Source organism: Lepisma saccharinum, chromosome 9 (genome assembly GCF_977018435.1).
Source record: "Lepisma saccharinum chromosome 9, izLepSacc3.1, whole genome shotgun sequence".
Classification (NCBI taxonomy): Eukaryota; Metazoa; Arthropoda; class Insecta; order Zygentoma; family Lepismatidae; genus Lepisma; species Lepisma saccharinum.
In genome coordinates this window covers 35103192-35124316 of record NC_139237.1, presented here as the reverse complement: position 1 = coordinate 35124316, position 21125 = coordinate 35103192, and the positions used below count along the sequence as shown (strand labels likewise).

At 35.8% G+C, this 21125-nt stretch overlaps 2 protein-coding genes across 3 annotated transcripts in view; both read right to left on the bottom strand.

Annotated features, from left to right (window-relative positions):
* Positions 1-21125, bottom strand: part of LOC145991995 (uncharacterized) — a 184746-nt gene that overhangs the window by 16022 nt on the left and 147599 nt on the right. The window contains exon 4 of one of the 2 annotated variants that reach the window (XM_083127995.1): positions 12387-14706. The exons of the other annotated variant lie outside the window; for it this stretch is intronic. Within the exon in view, the coding sequence (XP_082984121.1) occupies positions 13548-14706 (1159 nt within the window). The 3' untranslated portion in view covers positions 12387-13547. Of the gene's footprint in view, positions 1-12386; positions 14707-21125 lie in introns of those variants that run through there. 2 annotated transcript variants of the gene reach the window in all.
* Positions 646-12880, bottom strand: LOC145992833 (uncharacterized). Its single transcript, XM_083129228.1, has 2 exons — positions 12795-12880; positions 646-3138 (listed from the first exon to the last, which is right to left on the bottom strand). Exons 1-2 carry the CDS (start codon positions 12878-12880, stop codon positions 1818-1820), a joined length of 1407 nt encoding a protein of 468 aa, XP_082985354.1. The 3' UTR covers positions 646-1817.

The window sequence follows — 21125 nt, the reverse complement described above, 5'->3', positions numbered from 1 at the left end:
TCAGATTCATTCTAGTCCCAGGTTTGATACCCGATACCCAGTTGAGGCACATAGTGGTTCAGGTCCCACGCTAAACTGTAGGTCCAGTCGCAATTAGCCTTGCTGTTCATAAAGCAGCCTTATAACACAAAATCAATGAATCGATCAATCAGATTTATTCTACCCTCTCCAGGATTATATTTCAAAGTATTTGCTCCTAATTAATGTGCTTGCTGAGTGAATTAATGTTGTAAAATATAATAAATGAATATCACAAATATATAAGAAAACACTATATTGTAGACAACAGAATTTCTGTACACAATGCAACTATCTCTGTCCTTGCTATGAATACACAAAGAACAACGAAACAGATACTGAACACACAAATGCAAACATTTTCGATTTTTGTACTCCATTTTCAGTTTGATGAACACAGAAAAAAACTCGAGAAAATCCATTCATTTATTTTTTTTAGGAAATATTGTTTTCCATTAGAAACACACCATTATACTATGTAGAAAATTGAATTTCGATGGTGTGATTCGTCATTGTAAAATGTAACCTAGTTCCCTCTCACAACACTCTTATGTAACAAAAACAAATTCACACAAGGTTTGGCATTATGAGTGGCCTTTTAATCCCTAGTTAGTGATTTCTGGCCACTTCATTCCTAACATAAAATTTAAGCAAATTTTTACACATACTTGCAGTTGTTTCTAAAACCTCACATTTCAAGTTCTACTTCCATAGAGTAAAAAAAATTGACATTTGTGCTGACTAATATGATTTATGTTTCGAAGGTTACTTGCTTGCATCTCCAAGTCAACGAGAAGATCGATAAAGATGTTATTAATTTCATTATTCTAACATGCACAATCTCTTCTGACCTCATTTGTAAGTTCTTACATTTTCTCACCTCCACATCATAATTTAGTTAAACCATCAGTTATTGGGAAATTCTTCAGGTGATGCTGGTTGGATGTCCTCATAAACGATCACAGAAATACAAGTCTTTGGTACCCTTTTCCATGTATGATTTAGGAGAATATTTCACCATACAGTTACGAAAATTTAGGAAAGTACAGCCTAAATTATAACTGATCAATTCTTTAGAAAATGGTTGGACCAGATTCTCATCTGATTATTAACCATACAGAATATTGTATTGCGATTGAACAATAAAAACAGCACAAATTTTCAAATTAGGGTAATTACCATCGGAAGAAGTAAACGATAATGAAGGTAATGCTTCGTCAGACTTAGGACATTGATGAATTTATTTTCACCTGGATAAAAATTAAAAAAACACCAAAAGCTTTTCATTTTCCAAAGTTGATCTCCATAGTCTTGAATTCTATAGTTCTTGAACCTCACATGTGACAATTCATACATAAACATTATTTCAATTGAAATAATAGCTGTCACTACAATTCACATTTGGTTGGATCAAAATATCAATATGAAGGCTGCACAACTTGAGAAGCTGTATTGGGAAGAAGAGAAGAATGGCGTGAGAGATCATTACTTTGAATAAATTTCACTGAAATTCAAAAGCTAAATATTCACATACGTTAACATTCGTAGACAATTCAGTGATCAAATAACTAATTTACAATGATTCAAAATCCAAAACTTCAAATCCCTTCATAAACAAAATTACATTTTTATACTCATAGGCACTAATGTTTGTGTAGCATCTGTTATGTATTATTTTCTGGAAAATATTGCAACATACTTTCACTTGAAACATTTCGTTCCATTGTTTGAGGTCTTGTATTATGTTTAAGAACTATGTAATTTGCTTGCTAATAGGTTTAGAAGACATAGGGCACATATTATGTTAGAAAAGCATGAATTTTTAGATGTGTGTTTAAATTTGATTTACTTGTGAACATTTTACGACATACTGCACACATATAGGGCTTCTCACCAGTGTGAATTCTTGAATGTAATCGAAGGTGTGCCTTACTAACAAATGACTTGTTGCACTCTGCACATACATATGGCTTCAATCCAGTATGAATTTTCATATGCAATACTAGTTCTCCTTTTAGTGTGAACGCTTTGTTACAAGTAGAACACACATGTGGCTTCAATCCAGTATGTATCATTAGATGCCTCTTAAGATCATGTCTTTGTGAAAAAACTTTACCGCATGTTGAACAAAGATATGGCTTAACTCCTGAGTGAGTCTTCAAATGCCTAGAAAAATCTCTACTCATTGAACACATATAGGGTTTATCTCCAGTATGAATTCTGGAATGCCTATCAAGATATTTCTTCTGTCTAAATGATCTGCTACATATGGAACAAACATGTGGCTTCAAACCAGTATGAATCCTTGAATGACTTGATAGAGACCCCTTCTGGGTAAATGCTTTATTGCATACTGCACAAACATATGGCTTCACTCCAGTGTGAATTCGTGAATGGCTTTCAAGAGCTGGGAACCGGGTGAATCCTCTATTGCATACTGTACAAACATATGGCTTCATTCCAGTATGAATTCGTGAATGACTTGATAGAGACCCCTTCTGGGTAAATGCTTTATTGCATACCGCACAAACATATGGCTTCACTCCAGCGTGAATTCTTGAATGACTTGCAAGAGCTGTGCTGTCGGTGAATCCTCTATTACATACTGTACAAACATATGGCTTCTCTCCAGTGTGAATTCGTGAATGACGGTTCAGTGCTGATTTATCTGTAAATGCTTTATTACATGTTAGACATAGAAACGGTTTTTCTCCAGTATGAATTCTTGAATGAATTTGGAGGTATCCTGACCTCGTAAATCTCTTGTTACATGATAAACATGCATATGGTTTATGTCTAGTATGTGATATGATATGCTCTGTAAGTGAAGATTTGTTATCAAATATTCTGCCACAATCATTGCAAGTAAAACCACTTTTAGGGCCTGAAGAAGTTTCACATAGTTTTTGTGTGGATTCGGAATGAACTGTAGCGTATCTTATATCAGACAAGGGTCCTACAGATTCTTCTGAACTGCATGAGTCAACTGTGGATTGTGAAGTATTTGCACCTTGGATTTTTGTAACTGGTATCTGGTATACTCTGTTGGATTCAAAATCTTGATTATTGTCCTCATAATCTTGAGGTGTGACTCCTCTGACAGGATTCTTCAACAGGTACCTGAAACGAGATATTAAGTGCATAAACACATTTGACGTACGTTAATAATGAAAACCAACCCTTAAATTACTTTTACGGGGGGTATTATATTTCTATTTAAATGGAGTGGGGGACCTCAATTATAATTAATAATGTTGAGTTTTTTGTTTGTTATTATCATCATCTATTAGTTCAGCATAAGATACATTTCCCAATTATGTTGAACATAATATAGTATTCATAGAAAAGAAAAGAAAATAGAAAATGAAAATCTATATACACAATATTTATGATAATTTATGCATTTGATTTATTTTTTCCTTCAGTGAAATAAATGAATCTGAATATGTCAAATTCTATAGTTTTTAAATGTTTGTTCACTGTGCCCTGTATTCGCACTGCAGGTGAAAACCTATGCATGTTGACTCTTGCTCTATGTGTGTAGAATAGTTTAATTGTCCTGCACTGTATGAAAACTCCAAAATTTACCAACTAAGGAGGAAACTACTCCAAAATTTACCAACTAAGGAGGAAACTACCGCAACACAAAATTGCACATTATCTGATTGGAACATTATAGATGTACACATGAACTAGCAGACATTGTGTCAAGGCAAGAACAACATAGGTACAGCCTACAAATTCCTAGAGAAATTCCAACCCACCCATGGCCTCAGCAACTCCGTTCGTCAAAGATCAGAAAGGCTGCAATCATGTAGAATCAATGGCACAAACATTCATCCATAAAAGCAGAAGGAGGGAGAAACAACCTGTAATGTCCAAAATAGCTTCCTGGAGGAAATGCATCATCATCCCAGCTGGAAGACAATTGCACCTCAATTGACAATGGAGGATTCTCATGCCAGTAGTACAAAGTGTTATCAGCGAGGACCCATAATTAATTAATTGGATGTATTTAAACAAGACCTAAAACAACTCAATAACCGAACAACAAAATAGATCCAACACCTGATTGGAAATTAAGGAACTAACTATATAACTAACACTAATATAAAATATCCATAATTCCCGACCCCTGATGCTTACTTCTGGGAATATACCTTTCAGTGCTGAGGTCTTTCTGACACAATAAATACTGCTGATTCCTAGCAGAACAATAATAATAAATGAGGAAAAAAGATAAACTATTTTCAAACATAATCTGAGTCCCAAAATGCTACCCCAATTCATCAACTTTATTTTAATTCACTTCATAAATTCAACCTATATCACTCATGCAAGATACCACCTACAGTAATTTGTATTACAGGATACTCTAAATTCCAATTATAATGTCTTATCTATTAAACAGAAAACTAAATACCAATTTCTCATTCTTTAATAACAACTTTAAATAAACTAAAGAAATAATTTACTTAAAAAATAATTTCCAGAAATAAAACAAAACTAAACAAAAATACTTAACTCATCATCTATAATTCCAATTTACAATTAGAATTAAGATTAAAATATAGATCAAAAATATCAAAATTCGAAGCATTACTAGCATCCCTATACTCTTGTCGAAGAAACAAGAAAATATAAATGCTTTACGTTCTGCACATGTGATAGTATTACTTGGATATTGTATCTATTTAAAAATGTAACAGCATGTTTTTCTAAAGAAAGAATGATGCAAGAGTCTTAGATTCCATGTGTTTGTTAGATTTGTTGTTTTAAGTCCACATTATGCACAGGTATGCTATTTGAGACTGGACCTACAGCCCAGTTTAAAATGGGATCCAAACCATTGTGCAATGTGTCTCCACTGGGTACCGAACACGAGAGCCCTTGATTACAAGGTGATGATGTTACCACTACGAAAGATTTCCTGTGTGAAAAATACAAAAGAAATATGTAAGAAATATGGTGGTTGCATCTCAATTGTATTTGAAATTTTGTTACTTACAGAAAAACGATGCTAAATATGATTTAATAAAACATTAAAATGCTTCATGCTTTACTTACATGGAAACAAGGCTCAACAGTGTTAAATATCATTTAGCGTCACTTTTGACAAGTCACATCAATGAGGGTGAGGGATGATTACATTAAAATGATGAAGGGAGCCATGTCTGGGAACTTAAGTGGCGATATTACAAGTCAACGAGTCACATTGCAATGTGTAATTATTATGACAAGTACATTAATGAGGGCAAGAGCACATTCAATTGTTAGGTCAGAACCATGTGTCTCACAATACAGCTGGAAATGTTGTTGGTTGAAGTGGATTGTTAATCTGCCTAAACTCTTAAAGTGCTCTAATTTCTGTTGCAATCATTATTTCACTATTACTGGCCTCCATGACGAAGTGATTAATACACTGCTCATACACTGAAGCAAGGGACACTATGTTTGAACCTTGAGCAATATTTGAATATCTTATTGTGTCATTCATCTATTTCAGGGGTTTCCAATTGGCGGCCCGCGATGCCTTTTTCTGCTGCCCGTGAAGCCTGTTTGCAAAATACATTAATTTCATGTAATTTTATTAAAATACGTTCTATTTTTGCTGTTAAATGAACGGAAGCTCTGTAAAGAAAGACAATATCACAGGTAGAATTGATTTTGCAGTCAATAATGATCATCAGAAGAATCTAAAGTGACGTAACGTTCTTTTCACACCATGCATTCAACCCCTTCGCTATGCGGAATGAACTTGCCCGCTTCCCACCTCTTCGCTATGCGGAATTGCAGGGAATCGTAATAAACGGATGATTTTCAACGTTACTTTGGAAAGGAATAACCTGGTCCATTTTTCAAGCTGTTGGATGCTAGCAGAAGATGAAGAAACACTGGACTTTTCTGAATTCAGTGCAAATATTAAAGAAATAATGGACGAGTTTGACTCCAGATTTAAAGATTTTGAAGAACTTAAAAGCAGCATCCAGCTATTTAGCAATCCTCTTGGTGTTAATATCGAAGAACAAGAAGCTTTTCTCTCCTACTTGAATTGTGTGATTTGCAAGGCGATTTCCTTCAAACTAGGCAAGAAAAGGAGCCCGAGTTTTTCGAATACCTTTCAAAGGAACGCTTTCCAAACCTTCGTAGTTTTGGGCAAATAATGACATCGATGTTCGACAGTACATACACGTGTGAAAGTGTTTTTTTTTTTTCTCAATGAACTTCATCAAGAACTGCTACAGAAGCCGACTGGCAGATTCTTCACTGCTTCACCTTCTTAGACTTTCAAATACAGAAACTGAAGTGGACATTCCAACTTTAATGAAAGAAGCAGATCAACCTCAATTTTCTGTTCAGTACTTACAATCTTTGTAATTTTTAATTCCCCCCCTCCCCCCCAAAAAATGTGGCCCGTCAATCAACTGCTGGATATAATTTTGGCCCTCGGACCTTTTCAAGTTGGAAACCACTGATCTATTTCATCAATTTATCATCATCAATGCTCATCGTTGAAATTAACCACGAAAGGTAAATAATTGTCGTAAAAATAACAGAAATACTACATCAATATCACTTGCTGAATACAATGATATTCTTTGCTGTTTTTATACTTGTATTAGAGCTAAGGATAACCACAATAACAAATAACGAAAAATGAATAACCAATATACATCAATGGAGGAAATATATATTTTTGGAATAAATCGCTGGTTTCTGGATGACAACCAATCAATTTTCTGAAGCCATATGGCCTTAGAACAAAACATTATGTTTCTTCCTTGATAGGGTGACGAGACACATACATTAAAAAAAGAGGACAGAGCATGGCCAACAAGGAGGACAAAGCCCAAAAAGAGAGGACCAAAAAAAAAAGAAGAAGAAAAAATCGCAACACATTTGCCATTATTACTCTTAAACCTAGCTTACCCGAATGAGGTGGAAGGGGAGGGGGACGCTGTCAGTGCCACCATCTCTTCATAAGAACATAAATGTAATGTACATCCAATGGCAAATGAAACAGCACGCTAATTATCCATCACAATTTTCATTCAATCTGTTTTCCACAATGTAATGGTAAGAAAATGAAACTAAGTAGTCGAATAAATTGTCCAGTGAATGACTGTAAGTTTGAGACAAGATATATATGATGCCATGACGAGCATTGTACACTGAACTTACCTCAAATCATTGTCAGGATCATTACAACAAGCTAATTTGTCCTGTTTTGAAGAAGAAACATCTGTTCTGTAGTATTCGTATTACTGGAAGCAACTACTTGATTACCAGCATCAAAATAAGTAGTCATTGTATTAGCCTAAATGTTTGTTTCTTTACGCAGAGATTTAGATTTATTTTGTTTTAACTTAGCCATTGTGAACTTCACACATATGACGATTCACGTAAGAAGTTACGTTATACAAGGCACACTGAAGATTGTGACGTAAGGCTTACTTCAGCAAATGACAAAAATTCTGTTCCATTACAACAGACATTCTTACCAGTGTCAGAAGATTGCACACTTTTTGAACAATCCTGGCTTCTGGGTCGCCACTCTTGATAACCACCTCTGTGCTTAAACTAGCAGAACGATTACCAATGCAAATAAAATTGCGTAATTAACGATAACAGTCATATTTAAAATAAATACAATACAGGTGCAGAAAATCTCACTACTTCCATAATCATTTTTAGTACTTACTATTTCCATTACTATGGTTACAGCAAATTTATTAACATTAATATAAATAGCATTAACAATGAACATAAAGCTTGAGAATTTGGACAGTCTCAAAGACTTCCTTGAATTTGTTCTAGCAGTCGACCTTACGGGTAAGGACTCGGCCACACTGCTTTCTGCAACCTTAAAATGAAATAACATAAACTGTAATTTCTTGGTTGGACAGGGATATGATGGAACATTAGCCATGAGCGGTTATCTGCATGGTGTTAATGAATATATTAGAAAGAACCACCCTATGGCTCTTTATGTTCATTGTAGGTAGTGCTCATTCTTTGAACCTTGCTTTGGCAAATTCCTGTATTGTATATGTTGTACCCAGACAACAAACAAAGAGACTGCACAAAAGGCATGCCAATTGCTAAGTGCCATTGAAGGAGCTAAATTCGTTGTGCCCCTCCTGATCTTGGAAAACATATTTTCTTACACCCTAACTCTATATAGACACTCCAGGCTGTAAATGCAGACTTGCCAGAAGGTTGCAACCATGTGGACCATGTTATCAATACTTTAAATGCCATGCACGATAATATAGAAGAAGAATTCAAGAAGATTTTTGCCTATTCCACTTGCATGGTTACTGAAAACGGTAGTCATATTGATTTTCCAAGGATCGTGAAAAGACAAGCTCATCGTGACAATATCCCCTCTATGACCTGTGAGGAGTATTATAAGTTGAATTTTTTTTCTTCCATTTCTAAACCACATTATAACACAACTTAGTGACAGATTAAAATACCACAGGACATTGATCTCTTCTTTGCAAAATGTTATTCCAAGTAAATGTGTTACAGCTAATAGTGAAGAGCTCAAGAAATGTGTAGGCTTTTATATAAACTGCCTTCCTAAGCCCAAATTTGCGGTGTGGAAATCAAAATGGGAGAAGCACAACACACCACCCAAGTCTGCTATAGAAGGATTTATGCAGTGCAATTCTTCATTATTTCCCAACATCAGTAAACTTCTACAGATACTGGCTACATTACTAGTTTCAACTTCTTTACTGGAAAGAACATTTTCACCACTCAGATGACTGAAGACTTATTTTCGAAATTCCACCAGTGAAAATCGACTCAACAGTCTGGCATTGATGTGTGTTTATCGCAACATAAAGATAAACCCTGAGGATGTGCTTGATGAGTTTTCAAAGCATTCTCGGCATTTTGTATTGTAGCTTTCATTTTGGTGAGCTGTTCTCTCTTTTTTTATTATTATTATTATCATCATTATCATCATCACGATGATCATTATTGTAGGTGAAAAGTTTGAATTTGACATATTAAATATTATTGCTGGCACATATTCTTCATTTCTTTATCCACTAACTGCTTTCTTTGTTGTGAGAACATCATTCAAAACATTTACTACATATAAGTTTCTATTTTAGTTATTTTATGTTGCTATTCTACTTTGTGGGTTAACCGCGATGATGAGAACGTACCATGCTTGACCAGAGTTCGAACCTGCAACCCCCTTAGTTCGTATGTTACTCTTACTATTCCCGCAAGGTAGCTAGCGTAGTATTTACATTTAACCAATATTCGGTGCCATGAAACACATACAGTATAGTGTTTAGTGATTGCATGTAATATTATTAACTATATGATCAATTATGGTTGAACCCCCCCCCCCCAATTTTTTTCTGTCTATGGCCATCGCGATGGCTAACTTATTCAATTGAAACCACTTGTTCATTTTAACTGCTGGTTCTCTATTATTGAACAAAGATGGGCAAAACTTTAGTGGATTGTTGTTACATCTTAGTTTGATGAAAATATACTTCCCCATTTGATTAGTGGCAATTAAAGGCTCCACGTGCCTAATTTCTGAAATTTTTGAATTTCCACAAAAATAACTACTTTTATGGCTTTTGCTTCAAAATGCAGGGGGGGGGGAGTGGCATTTCGTTGAACAGTTGTTTTTCATCGCTGTATCTGCATATCCTAAGTGATTTGCAATGTTGCTACAACCTAATTTTACTACTAAGATTGACACACTGTCTTTTTAGGTGCATTATACCATTTTATTATTTTCTCCAAAGGAGGGTTTAGCTACTTTTCAACAGACTTCACATGATTGTAGGAGCATTAGAATAGTAATACTACACTATATTTTTTCACATACTTTAGTGTTTTGTGCAGCTTTAGTGAGAAAAAAATATGGATAATTTCCCTTTCATCAAGAGAACTGCTATTCTGCACAAAGATATGAGGTGGCCAGCTTCAGGTCTATACAACATTTAGCTTTCCTCGGAATACATTTGAGAAGTATGCGACTGGAAAGGTCAGTCTGTAAATCCCATATCTTTCAGAACCCAGGGCCAACTTCCGCTGCCCCCTAGCTATGGCTCTGAACTTGACAAGATTGTAAGAAAAGCAGAAAATTTTATGAAATGTATTTTTATTTGTATAAAATTTGATTTCAAGGGGAACAATTGCCTATCTATGCCCTCCTGCAGGTTCTCTTGGCCGTCTGGAAGAAATAATACAACTCCTAAATTCTGCTAGTCTGGCTTTCTTTTACTTCAATGTTGGCCCCACGAGAATTTATTTTCACCAAAGGTTGGGGAGGGACAATGTCCACTGCCCCCTTGTGATTGCGCCACTGTACCCTTTCCCTCGTAGTTGCATTGAACATTAATTGGCTTGAAAATACTTAATTTTCTGTAAGAGGATAATATCGTTTAAGGGATAAAATTCCTGTACACTAAATTTCTAGGTGAAATAATGTTGGAACATGGACGCCTGGAGGGGGCTCAAGGATGGCCACACCTGCCCTTTAGAAATCGAATGACAACCTAAAAGTATATATTTCAGACATATAATTTGATTTCCATTAATGCGATAGTTTCAAATTCAACTGCTATTTTTTAAGGAGGCAACATTATTATTATATGCCCCATAGAATAATACCTTCCTTGTCGATCCATGGAAAACATCTGAGGACGTCCATGATTAGGGGGGGGGGCAATTGCCACCCCTTGCCCCCCGTGCACATGCCTATGACAGCAACAATAACAGCTTTCAGGAAAGTTGTAATTCAAAAATTTTCCAAATAGTACTTCATTCTAATAACTAACCAATGAATGCCTGGAATAAGAGATACGTACTTTGAAATTAATATTTAACTTAACAAACTCTACATTGAAATCTAAGCAAACAAATACGATTGGGTCGGATGATTCAAGTTATGCATTAACACAAGAGTGAAAAGAGTGTAGCAAAAATTAAGACTGGACCCACTATTAAATGAAAAGGTCTGTGGTGAAATATTTCTATTAATATTGAGTCAAGCCAGGAAACGGTGTGCAATCACAGTGCAGAACGGTTATTTCGACAAAAATCCTGTTTCCCTACTGGCTGCTTTGGGGAGGGGGAATTGTAACATTGTCACATCTTGCCCAAGGGGTGGGCGTAATTGGCTCTTTGACCACGAGTTCCTCTGAAGGGAATCCTGGCAACAGAGGGTTACTGCCATAAAGGTGGTTACCACGTAGGATATAAGGATGGCGGAACTGTACATAAAGCTATAAATTATAAATCATTAATGTTACACACAAATACAATCATATCATGTTGGTGGATATTCACGATCCTTCAGCCACACATTGAAAATAGAAATATTTACATGGGGTGTGAAACACTAAACCAGCTTTGTCACCTGGCGAAATTGACATCAAATTTGTACACAAAATCAGCCCTTTGGGTAAAATATGACTTAAATACATGTTTCTTGCATTAAATAATCAATGACATAATATTGACAATATCTCTTGATCAGTGGAACTTCAACCACGTCCCTTCTGTCTCCTCTCAACCAGCCCTGATGATGATTCCGAATTGGAATTGAAACCTTGGAAGAACTTTCAAGGTGTTTTTTAACGTGCTGTTTGTGTGTTTTTATTGTTTTTAACAAATATGTAGCCAGCAGAAGTTCTCTACCATCATATCATACTCTCTATTGAAAATTACATAAAACGAGGTACACAGTTTGAGAAATTATTTCTTTTTAATTTATAGTATAATCAGTAATATTTGGAAAAGACTCCAAAAACTGATTTATTATTCGAATTTACATCAGAGATTTTCCATCAAACACTGGATGCTGTTCAGCGTGAATTGCCCAATCACTCTAAGCAATATTGCATTTCAGTATTTAAAAATACCTACAAAACACTAACAATTGATAAAATGTAATTGAATTTTAATTAGTTCATATTCATTCTACACTCTTCAGAAAAATATTTGCAAACCTATTTAATTTGCTTGCTGCGAGAAGTGACGAAAGTATAAGAAATGAAAACCACAAACATATAAGAAAACTTTTATATTGTAGAAAGCAAAATGTGTAAATCAAAACATTAGTGTACACATTGTGTCTAACATCTGTGCTTGCTATGAATACACAAATAAGAACACAAGAGTGAACAAACAAATAGAAGAATTCTCGATTTAGGTATACTCAGATTGATGAATATAGAAAGAGACTCAAGAACATCACGTTTCTTTCTCTCTTCAAGAAATGTTATTCATTTCCATTTGTTGCATATGTAGTACATAAAAAAATATTTTGACAGTTTTTTTACACAGTCATCTATGTTGTAATCCTGTCCTTCATTACTGATAAAATTACAATGTGATTCATCATTTTATAACTCTATTATATAATATAATATATTTATATAACTCTATTCCATTTCACAACACTCTTATGTGAAAATAAAACAACACATTTATCAAGTTTTGGCATTTTGAGTGGCTTTCCTGCCATTCCAACCCCTAGTTTTTATTTGTGACTACTTAATTACTGAGATGCAACTATTTACACATACTTTCAGTTTTCTTAAAAAAACTTTCTTTTAATGTTCTACACCCACAGAGTAAAGAGATTTAACATTGTCCAGAAACATTTGATTTATGTTTTGATGGTTATTTGAATGGATCTCTAAGTCTATGAGAACATCGAGAAGAATGGTATTGATTTCATTATTCTAACATTCACTATCTCTGCTGACCATCATTAATTAACTTCTTACATTTCCTCATTTTCCCTTAATTCAGTTAAACCGTCAGTGTCAGTTTTTGGCAAATTCTTTAGGGAATTCTGGTTGGATGTTGTCATAAAAGTGCAGAAATACAAGTCTTATCTCTTGTTCTTTTTTCCATGTAGAATTTAGAGAATATTTCACCATATGCTTACGAAAATTTAGGAAACTACTGCTTACATTGTAATTGTTTTATTCTTCAGAAAAGGATCATACCGGATTTTGATTACCAACCATGGAGCATATTGCGGTTACACAATGAAAACAGCATGAACTTTTCAAATCCATTACTGTCGGAATTAGTAAACGATAATGAAGTTAATGATTTGCTACTAACATTATTTCTCATCCAAAAAGAGCCAGTGAAACCTTTTCAGTTTTCAAAGTTCATCTCTACAGTCCAGAATTCTTCACTTCCTGCACCTCACATGTGACAACCACTCACTACATTAACATTATTTTTTAATTCAATAACAGTTTTTTCTACAATTCAAATCTAGTTGGATCAAAATCTCAACATAAATGTTACTATTACTTTGGAAACATGCCTTTTCCTATTCTATATTGAGAAGAATGGCATGAGGGAATTAGGAATAAATTCCACTCGTGGTTGTAAAGCATCTACTATGCATTACTTTCTGGCAAAAGATGGTAAGATTTAACTTTCATTTTTTAAGATCCTGGATATAGTTTAAGAAAGATGTAAATTGTTCAGTAAGAGGCTTGGAAGACAAACAGCATGTCTTAAGGTATAACAGAATGAACTTTTAGATGTCTCTTTAAACTTGAATTATCCGTGTACATTTTACCACATACTGGACATACATAGGGTTTCTCCCCAGTATGAATTCTTGAATGTAACCGAAGTTGTGCCTTTCTTAAAAATGACTTGTTGCATGCTGAGCATACATGCGGCTTCAATCCAGTGTGAATTTTTAAATGTAGGTCAAGATGTGCCTTCCGTCTAAATGCTTTGTTACAAATAGAACACACATGTGGCTTTAATCCAGTGTGTGTCATTAAATGCCTCTCAAGTTCACGCTTTTCTAAAAAGGCTTTACCACATGTTGAGCAAGCATGCGACTTAACTCCTGAGTGCCTCTTCAAATGCTTTGATAATTCTGCATTTATTCTAAATGTTTTCATGCATATTTGACATGCATACGGCTTCACATCAAGGTGAATTTTGAAATGATGTTTAAGTCCTCGTCTCTCTCGAAATGCAGTATTGCATATTGAACACACATGTGGTTTATCTCCAGTATGAATTGTGGAATGCTCTTTAAGATATATCTTCTCTCTGAATGATCTGTTGCATATGGAACAAACATGTGGCTTCACACCAGTATGAATTCTTGAATGACTTGCAAGAGCTGTGCTCTGGGTGAATCCTCTATTGCATACTGTACAAACATATGGCTTCTCTCCAGTGTGAATTCGTGAATGACAATTCAGTGCTGATTTATCTTTAAATGCTTTATTACATGTTAAACATAGAAACGGTTTTTCTCCAGTATGAATTCTTGAATGAATTTGGAGGTTTGCTGCCCTTGCAAATCTCTTGTTACATGATAAACATGCATATGGTTTATGTCTAGTATGTGATATGATGTGCTCTGTAAGTGATGATTTGTTATCAAATACTCTGCCACAATCATTGCAAGTAAAACCACTTTTAGGGCTTGAAGATATTGCAGTTTCACATAGTTTTCGTGTGGATTCGGAATGAACTGTGGCGTATGTTACATCAGACAAGGGTCCTACAGATTCTTCTGAACTACATGAGTCAACTGTGGATTGTGAAGTAACTGGTATCTGGTATACTCTCCTGGATTCAAAATCTTGATTATTGTCCTCATAATCTTGAGGTGTGACTCCTCTGACAGGATTTTTCGACAGGTACCTGAAACGAGATATTAAGTGCATAAACACATTTGACGTATGTTAATAATGAGAAGCAACCTTTAAATTAGTTTTACTGGGGCATTATATTTCCATATAAATGGAGGGGGAGACTACAATTAGAATTAATAAAGTTGAGTTTGTTGTTTGTTATTATCATCATCTATTAGTTCAGCATAGGATATATCTTCCAATTATGTTGAACATAATATAGTATGCATAGACAAGAAAAGAAAAGGAAATATAAATAAAAAAAATCTACATACACAATAGTTACGTTGAATTTTTCTTCAGTAAAATAAATTATTCTGAATATATCAAATTCTACATTCTTTAAAAGTTTGTTCACTGTACCCTGCATTCACACTGCAGGTGAAAACCTATGCACATTGACTCTTGATCTATGTGCTTAGAAAAGTTTACATTGTCCTGCACTGTGGTGGCCTAAATTAAAGGTTATCATTTGTAATAGCTGGGAACCCTGACAGTTGTGTTTGATCAATTTATGTAGGAAAATGATGTTACTGACAACTGTTCTGCTAAATAAAGTGTCCAAATCAATATAGTTTCATAACGTTGAATGCGAGCTGACCCTATGGAGTTTTTTTTTCTAAAGGCTCATTAATGGTTGGAAACACACTGCAGGTGCTAAAAGCGACTTAAGGAATTCGTGTCTTGTGCTAAGTGCAACCCTACCATAGATGACGGACACTCATCAGAATTTTTAAAAGCTACACGAATAATCCTCCAAATGCACTATAAACATTCTCAGGAACATGTGAAACTGAACCTTGGCACTGTCCTGCACACTCTCACTCACTCACTCTCTCTCTCTCTCTCTCTCTCTCTCTCTCTCTCTCTATATATATATATATATATATATATATATAAAATAATAGAATTTCAAAATACTATTCTGCAAAGTTGCAAAATAAACTCATATGCGTGGTCATGTCTGCCCATCTCGGTTAGCTTCACCACTTCAGAACCAACAGAGGTCTAAAAATAAATATTGGTGATCTTGTAGACCAACTTGTCAGTAGTCACAGCTGAAGGATGTCTACCAAGATGAGATGTTGTTAGGGTGCATGGGAGAGTGGGTTTTTTGCCCAAACTTCAATACCCACAGTATTACATTCTAGCACGACATCCCTAACAACAAAAGTACAAGCGTTGCAAAGATAAGTGGAGAAGGAGTAAGCTGGTCATGGAGGAGCTTCAAGATTTTACACGCAGGCAAGATACAGACATTATTGCGATTCAGGAACCATACACATTTAAAAACAAACTACAATACGCACCAACCTTTTCAAAAGTAGTACAAGAGAACTCAGGCACATTCATGGTTTAATTAATAAGCCAAATATTGAAATGACAAAAATTGCTCACGACTGTTGTACGAGGGTCACTATTTATATTTCGAGCCTAACAATGAAAAAACAGGAATTTGGCATTGAAAACTGCTTTATTGTTTTTCGAAGTATTCTCCTTTATGGTCAATACACTTTTGCATTCGTACAAACCATTTGTCAAAGCAGTTTTTCCAATCTTCTTGAGACACCTCCATAATATGGTTTTCGAACGCATCAACGGCATCTTCCGCCGACGAAAATCGTTGTCCACGCAATTTATTCTTGACATTCGGGAACAAGAAGAAGTCATTGGGTGCCAAATCAGGACTGTATGGCGGATGACCCATCAATTCGAATTTTTGACTGTTCATGAAGTCGGTTGTTAGATGAGATTTGTGACAGCTGGCATTGTCTTGATGAAAAATGATCCGATGGCGTTTGTTTGTTTTCTGTATTTGACCGAAGACCTCTGGCAAACAAATTGTTGTGTACCATTCAGAGTTGACAGTTCTACGTTCCTCTAAAGGCACAGTTGCTGCATGACCAGTTTTCCCGAAAAAACAGGCGACCATTTGTTTGATGTGCTTCGAGCACGAACAACTTTTGTTGGATTGGGTTCATCTTGAAACACCCATACAGTCGACTCCTGTTTACGTTCCGGCTCATATGCATATATCCATGATTCGTCACCTGTTACAATCTTATATACTGTACGTCTTTTGAAGCACCACGATTGTATTTATTGAGCATTTGTTTGCACCAATTGATGCGAGCGTCTTTTTGAGTTTTTGTCAAATTGTGTGGGATCCAACGAGAACATACCTTTCTCACAGCTAAATGATCATGTAATATTTTATATATGCTGGTGGAACTAATGCCTATGGTTGCCTCAATCTCACAGTATGTCACATGACGATCTTGCAGTATTAGGTTTTGCACAGCATCAATGTTTTCTTGAACAACAACTGATTTTGGACGACCTTCGCGAATCTCGTCGGTGAGCGAATGGCGGCCACAATTAAATTCGTTATACCAGCGTTTCACAGTGGCAAAGGATGGGGCTTCATCACCAAATGTGGAAGTAAGTTTATCGATGCACTCTTGTCTTGATAATCCACGTCGAAAATCGTAAAAAATCATCGCACGAAAATGCTCACGAGTTAACCCATTAATGCATGGTGTCCGATTAATCAGACGTTGATATATTTGCATTTTCTGTAACACTGTTTTACTTTAATTGGTTATATTTATCAAATCTAGTTCTTTGGTACCTCTGTGATGCATATGTCATCCCACAGGCTTGGCAACATTGTAAATTTGCCGCCAAATTTTAAGGGAGTGAAACATGGAGAGAGAGCTGTACTGCGTTTCTGCGTAACGGGAAAGCTAATTTCAATTCATATGTAGTAGTTGACATTTATCCGAGATGTATTTTGACAAATATGCCTAAGAAACATTAGTAATCAAAAATGTAACAATAATTTGTGCATTAGTTTCATCCCTGAGCTGCTATTGCGAGAGAAAATATAGTGTCCGATATATCGGACTCTATGCACATTGAGCACTTTATGCAGGTTTTCCATTTCCTGTAAAATTTTCGATACCTTTGATGTTTAGACATTGTCAATGTATATATGTGTATGTATGTGTGTGCGTGTTTGTTCATGAGTGTGTGTATGTGTGCATATATGTTTGTATGTGTGCGTGTTTATGTGTGTGTGCATTATTGTGTGTATGTGTGTGTGTGTATGCTTTAGTGTGAATGTGTGCGTGTTTATGCATTAGTGTGTGAATGTGTGCATGTTTATGCATTAGTGTGTGAATGTGTGTATGTTTATCCATTAGTGTGTGTATGTGTGCGTGCGTGGGTGTGTGTGTGTGTGTGATCAAATTTTGACTACTTTGGAGAATGAAGATGTGGAGGAGGAGGAGGAACAACTCATTTATGTTACATCACCAGTGGATGGCAAGGATACAGACGAAGACAGTGATAAATCTGATGATCAGCATGCGGGCAATCTAAACAATTTTTGGCAAAATACGCTAATGAGCGTTTGTGAGGTGCAAACTAAGATACGAAGTTGTTTTGATTGTGAAGGTTCATCCAGTAATGTAGCGACTACATCTACCACTACACATAACACTGGCGCTTCAAAAACAAGAATACGTCTTCAGTTAAAATCAAGACACTTGTGGAAGAAAAGTCTACCTTCATTCTAATTACAAACTGAGTGCTGCCCTATTGAACCATCTGAAGAAGCACGAAACTGTGAATCGCAATTAGACTTTTATAATTTATTTTTTGATGAGGACATGCTAAATGTTATAACAAATGAATCCAAATTGTATGCTTCGCAAAAAATCTTGATTTGACGAAAGAAGAACTTCTTGTTGTTCTTGGTGGTCTCTTGTTGTCAGGTTATGCAAAATATTCAAACAAACGTATGTTTTGGTCAAAAGAAAAAGATACTACTTCGATACTTTCTGAAAGCATTCATTGTGGTCGATTTGAGACTATTCTGTATAATATTCATTTGAATGACAATACACAAATAGATAAGTCCGAAAGTCTGTACAGGATACGGCCATATTTGGAGAAACTTTCCTCATCTTTCAAACAGCATGGGGGTGTGGACGAAATGCTTTCCATCGACAAGAGTATGATTCCTTACTATGGGAGGCACTACGCAAAACAGTTCATTAGAGGAAAGCTGATCCGTTTTGGGATCAAGAACTGGTCAAAAAAGCTCTTGTAGTGGTTACATGATAGATTTCCAGTTGTTCACAGATACAAACTGATATCGGACGACTGTGTTCTGTACTGTAATAATAATAATTTTGTGTATATTTGTTGATTTCTATTCCAAATGTTTCCTTTTGTATTGTTTCTTCGAAATATGTGTATGTATTTATGTATGTATGTAAACATACACATGACCAGAGGCGGCGATTAGGAGGGCAGTTGCCATCCACATTTTTAGTCACTTTTGCACCTGCACTATGATAGACCTTATCTACTGCCTTTGCCCCCTACATTTGGCACTTTGCCCCCTCTCGTTTGGGAACCCAATATCCACCACTCCACATGACTGATCTTAAGTGTTTCACTTTCTTTTGGTTACATATTTTCCACAGCAATACTTTTTCCTTGGGACAGCTATTTATAGACAAAACATGAAAGTGATCATTGTGCACAGTGTCCGATTTATTGGACACACGGAAGTGATCGTAGTGCACAGTGTCCGATTTATCGGACGCACTGTATCTCTTACATACATTTTAAAAATAAAAATGTATTGTATATTGTGTCTTATTTGAATTGTACTGATACCAAAACCATGAAAAAAATTTCATGAAAGGGATTTGTAAACTTTATGCATTAATGGGTTAATTCCATTTTATTGTTGTCGCGCAATCTCCAAGGCAACATAAACAACACAAATCAAGCTATTGACAAAACATTTGAAGTACGTTATGGTCAATAATGCCAGACGATTCCGTGCAAATGTCAAATCGCGCCTAACTTCAATCAGTGTTGCCAAGGCTCAAAATATAAATAGTGACCCTCGTACACCTATAAACTGCATAAACCACCGAGCAAAGTTCCTGGATCCTGGTTGACGCTTACTTTCAATATAGTCATGCAATAAGAAAAATTAATAGAATATGTGACGTATATAAAAATCACAAAGTAATCATGATGGCAGATACAAACTCCAAATTTCCATTTTGGTACGATGTGAGGATAGATGATAAAATTGTAGAAATTGAGGAGTTCATCGTGGAGCAGACTCTAATTATTGAAAACTTGCCAGAAAACCCACGAATGTATAGAGGTTGGACCTCCACAAAAAATAAGAGATGATATAAAAGAACCCTATACAAATACATCGATCGGTTCAATCGCCTGAGGCTGCTGGTTTCTCATCATCCATAGCAGCAGCGTGGCCGACTTGAGATCGGGTGAGCTTCGGGTCGGCTTCGGCTGTGCTCGGAACTGGAATGTTATGAAAATGCAACATTTTCTTACTCCGGTTATTCTTTACCTTGTTCTTTGTAAGGTATGTGTGATATACAGTCGTATTCTCCGAAATCTCAACTTTACATTGATGTACAATACACATCATAATTTTGTTTCATAACTGCTGTCGCAATAATCAAAGCTACCTTTTCTGAACGAAAATAGCATTGAATTGGATAGGAAGAAAACACGTTCTCTCATACCGCGCTCTTCAGATTTCACCGGTGGAAGGGCTGGTGCACCGCTGATGCATGCTTCGGCTTTCCATATTTTGCCGGGGTGCACCAAAGCTTTCACCAGGTTAAACCACAACGTCATCAATTTACACCAGCCTCAAGAGGTGGTGCGGCTGGTGAATCAAAATGGCGTCGTCTGCACTGAAGCTTCTTCTGATTCATGATATGCATTCTGCAGGCAATAGATGGAATGTCACGCCGAATTTGTTCCATGGAGGGTGAATAAACTGGATGCAGGCATGAACTGTCGACATTTTAAATACTACTGCTCCTTCATTTGCACGCAAAGTGAAATAAAGTAAGGCGATGCATCAAAACATGCGTCCATCTTCTGCTGCTACATGCAGGAAAGGATCCATTTGTAAAATTTGATATCTTTACAAAAGAATACCACTTAAATTCGTAGTGCACGTGCAAAATAAGATGTCCTTAAGTGAAAATATATAATATTCATGATATATCTTATATGATTTTGTCACTGATGGTGAATATTTCCTGATAAATGCAGATATGCGTGCGCATTCCGAATCTAACTTTCATTTGTTTCAGTACGAAGCTTTCCATCAGAAAATAAGATCCTTAGGAAAATCTTTGGACCTAAAAGGGATGAGGAGACAGGTGAGTGGAGAAGGTTACATAATTTAGAACTACATAATTTGTATTCATGTCCAGATATTATTAGAATAATTAAATCAAGAAGACTTAGGTGGGCAGGCCATGTGGCACGAATGGGAGAGGAAAGAGGAGTTTACAGGATTCTTGTTGGAAAACCTGATGGTAAGAGACCTGTAGGAAGGCAAAGACGAAGATG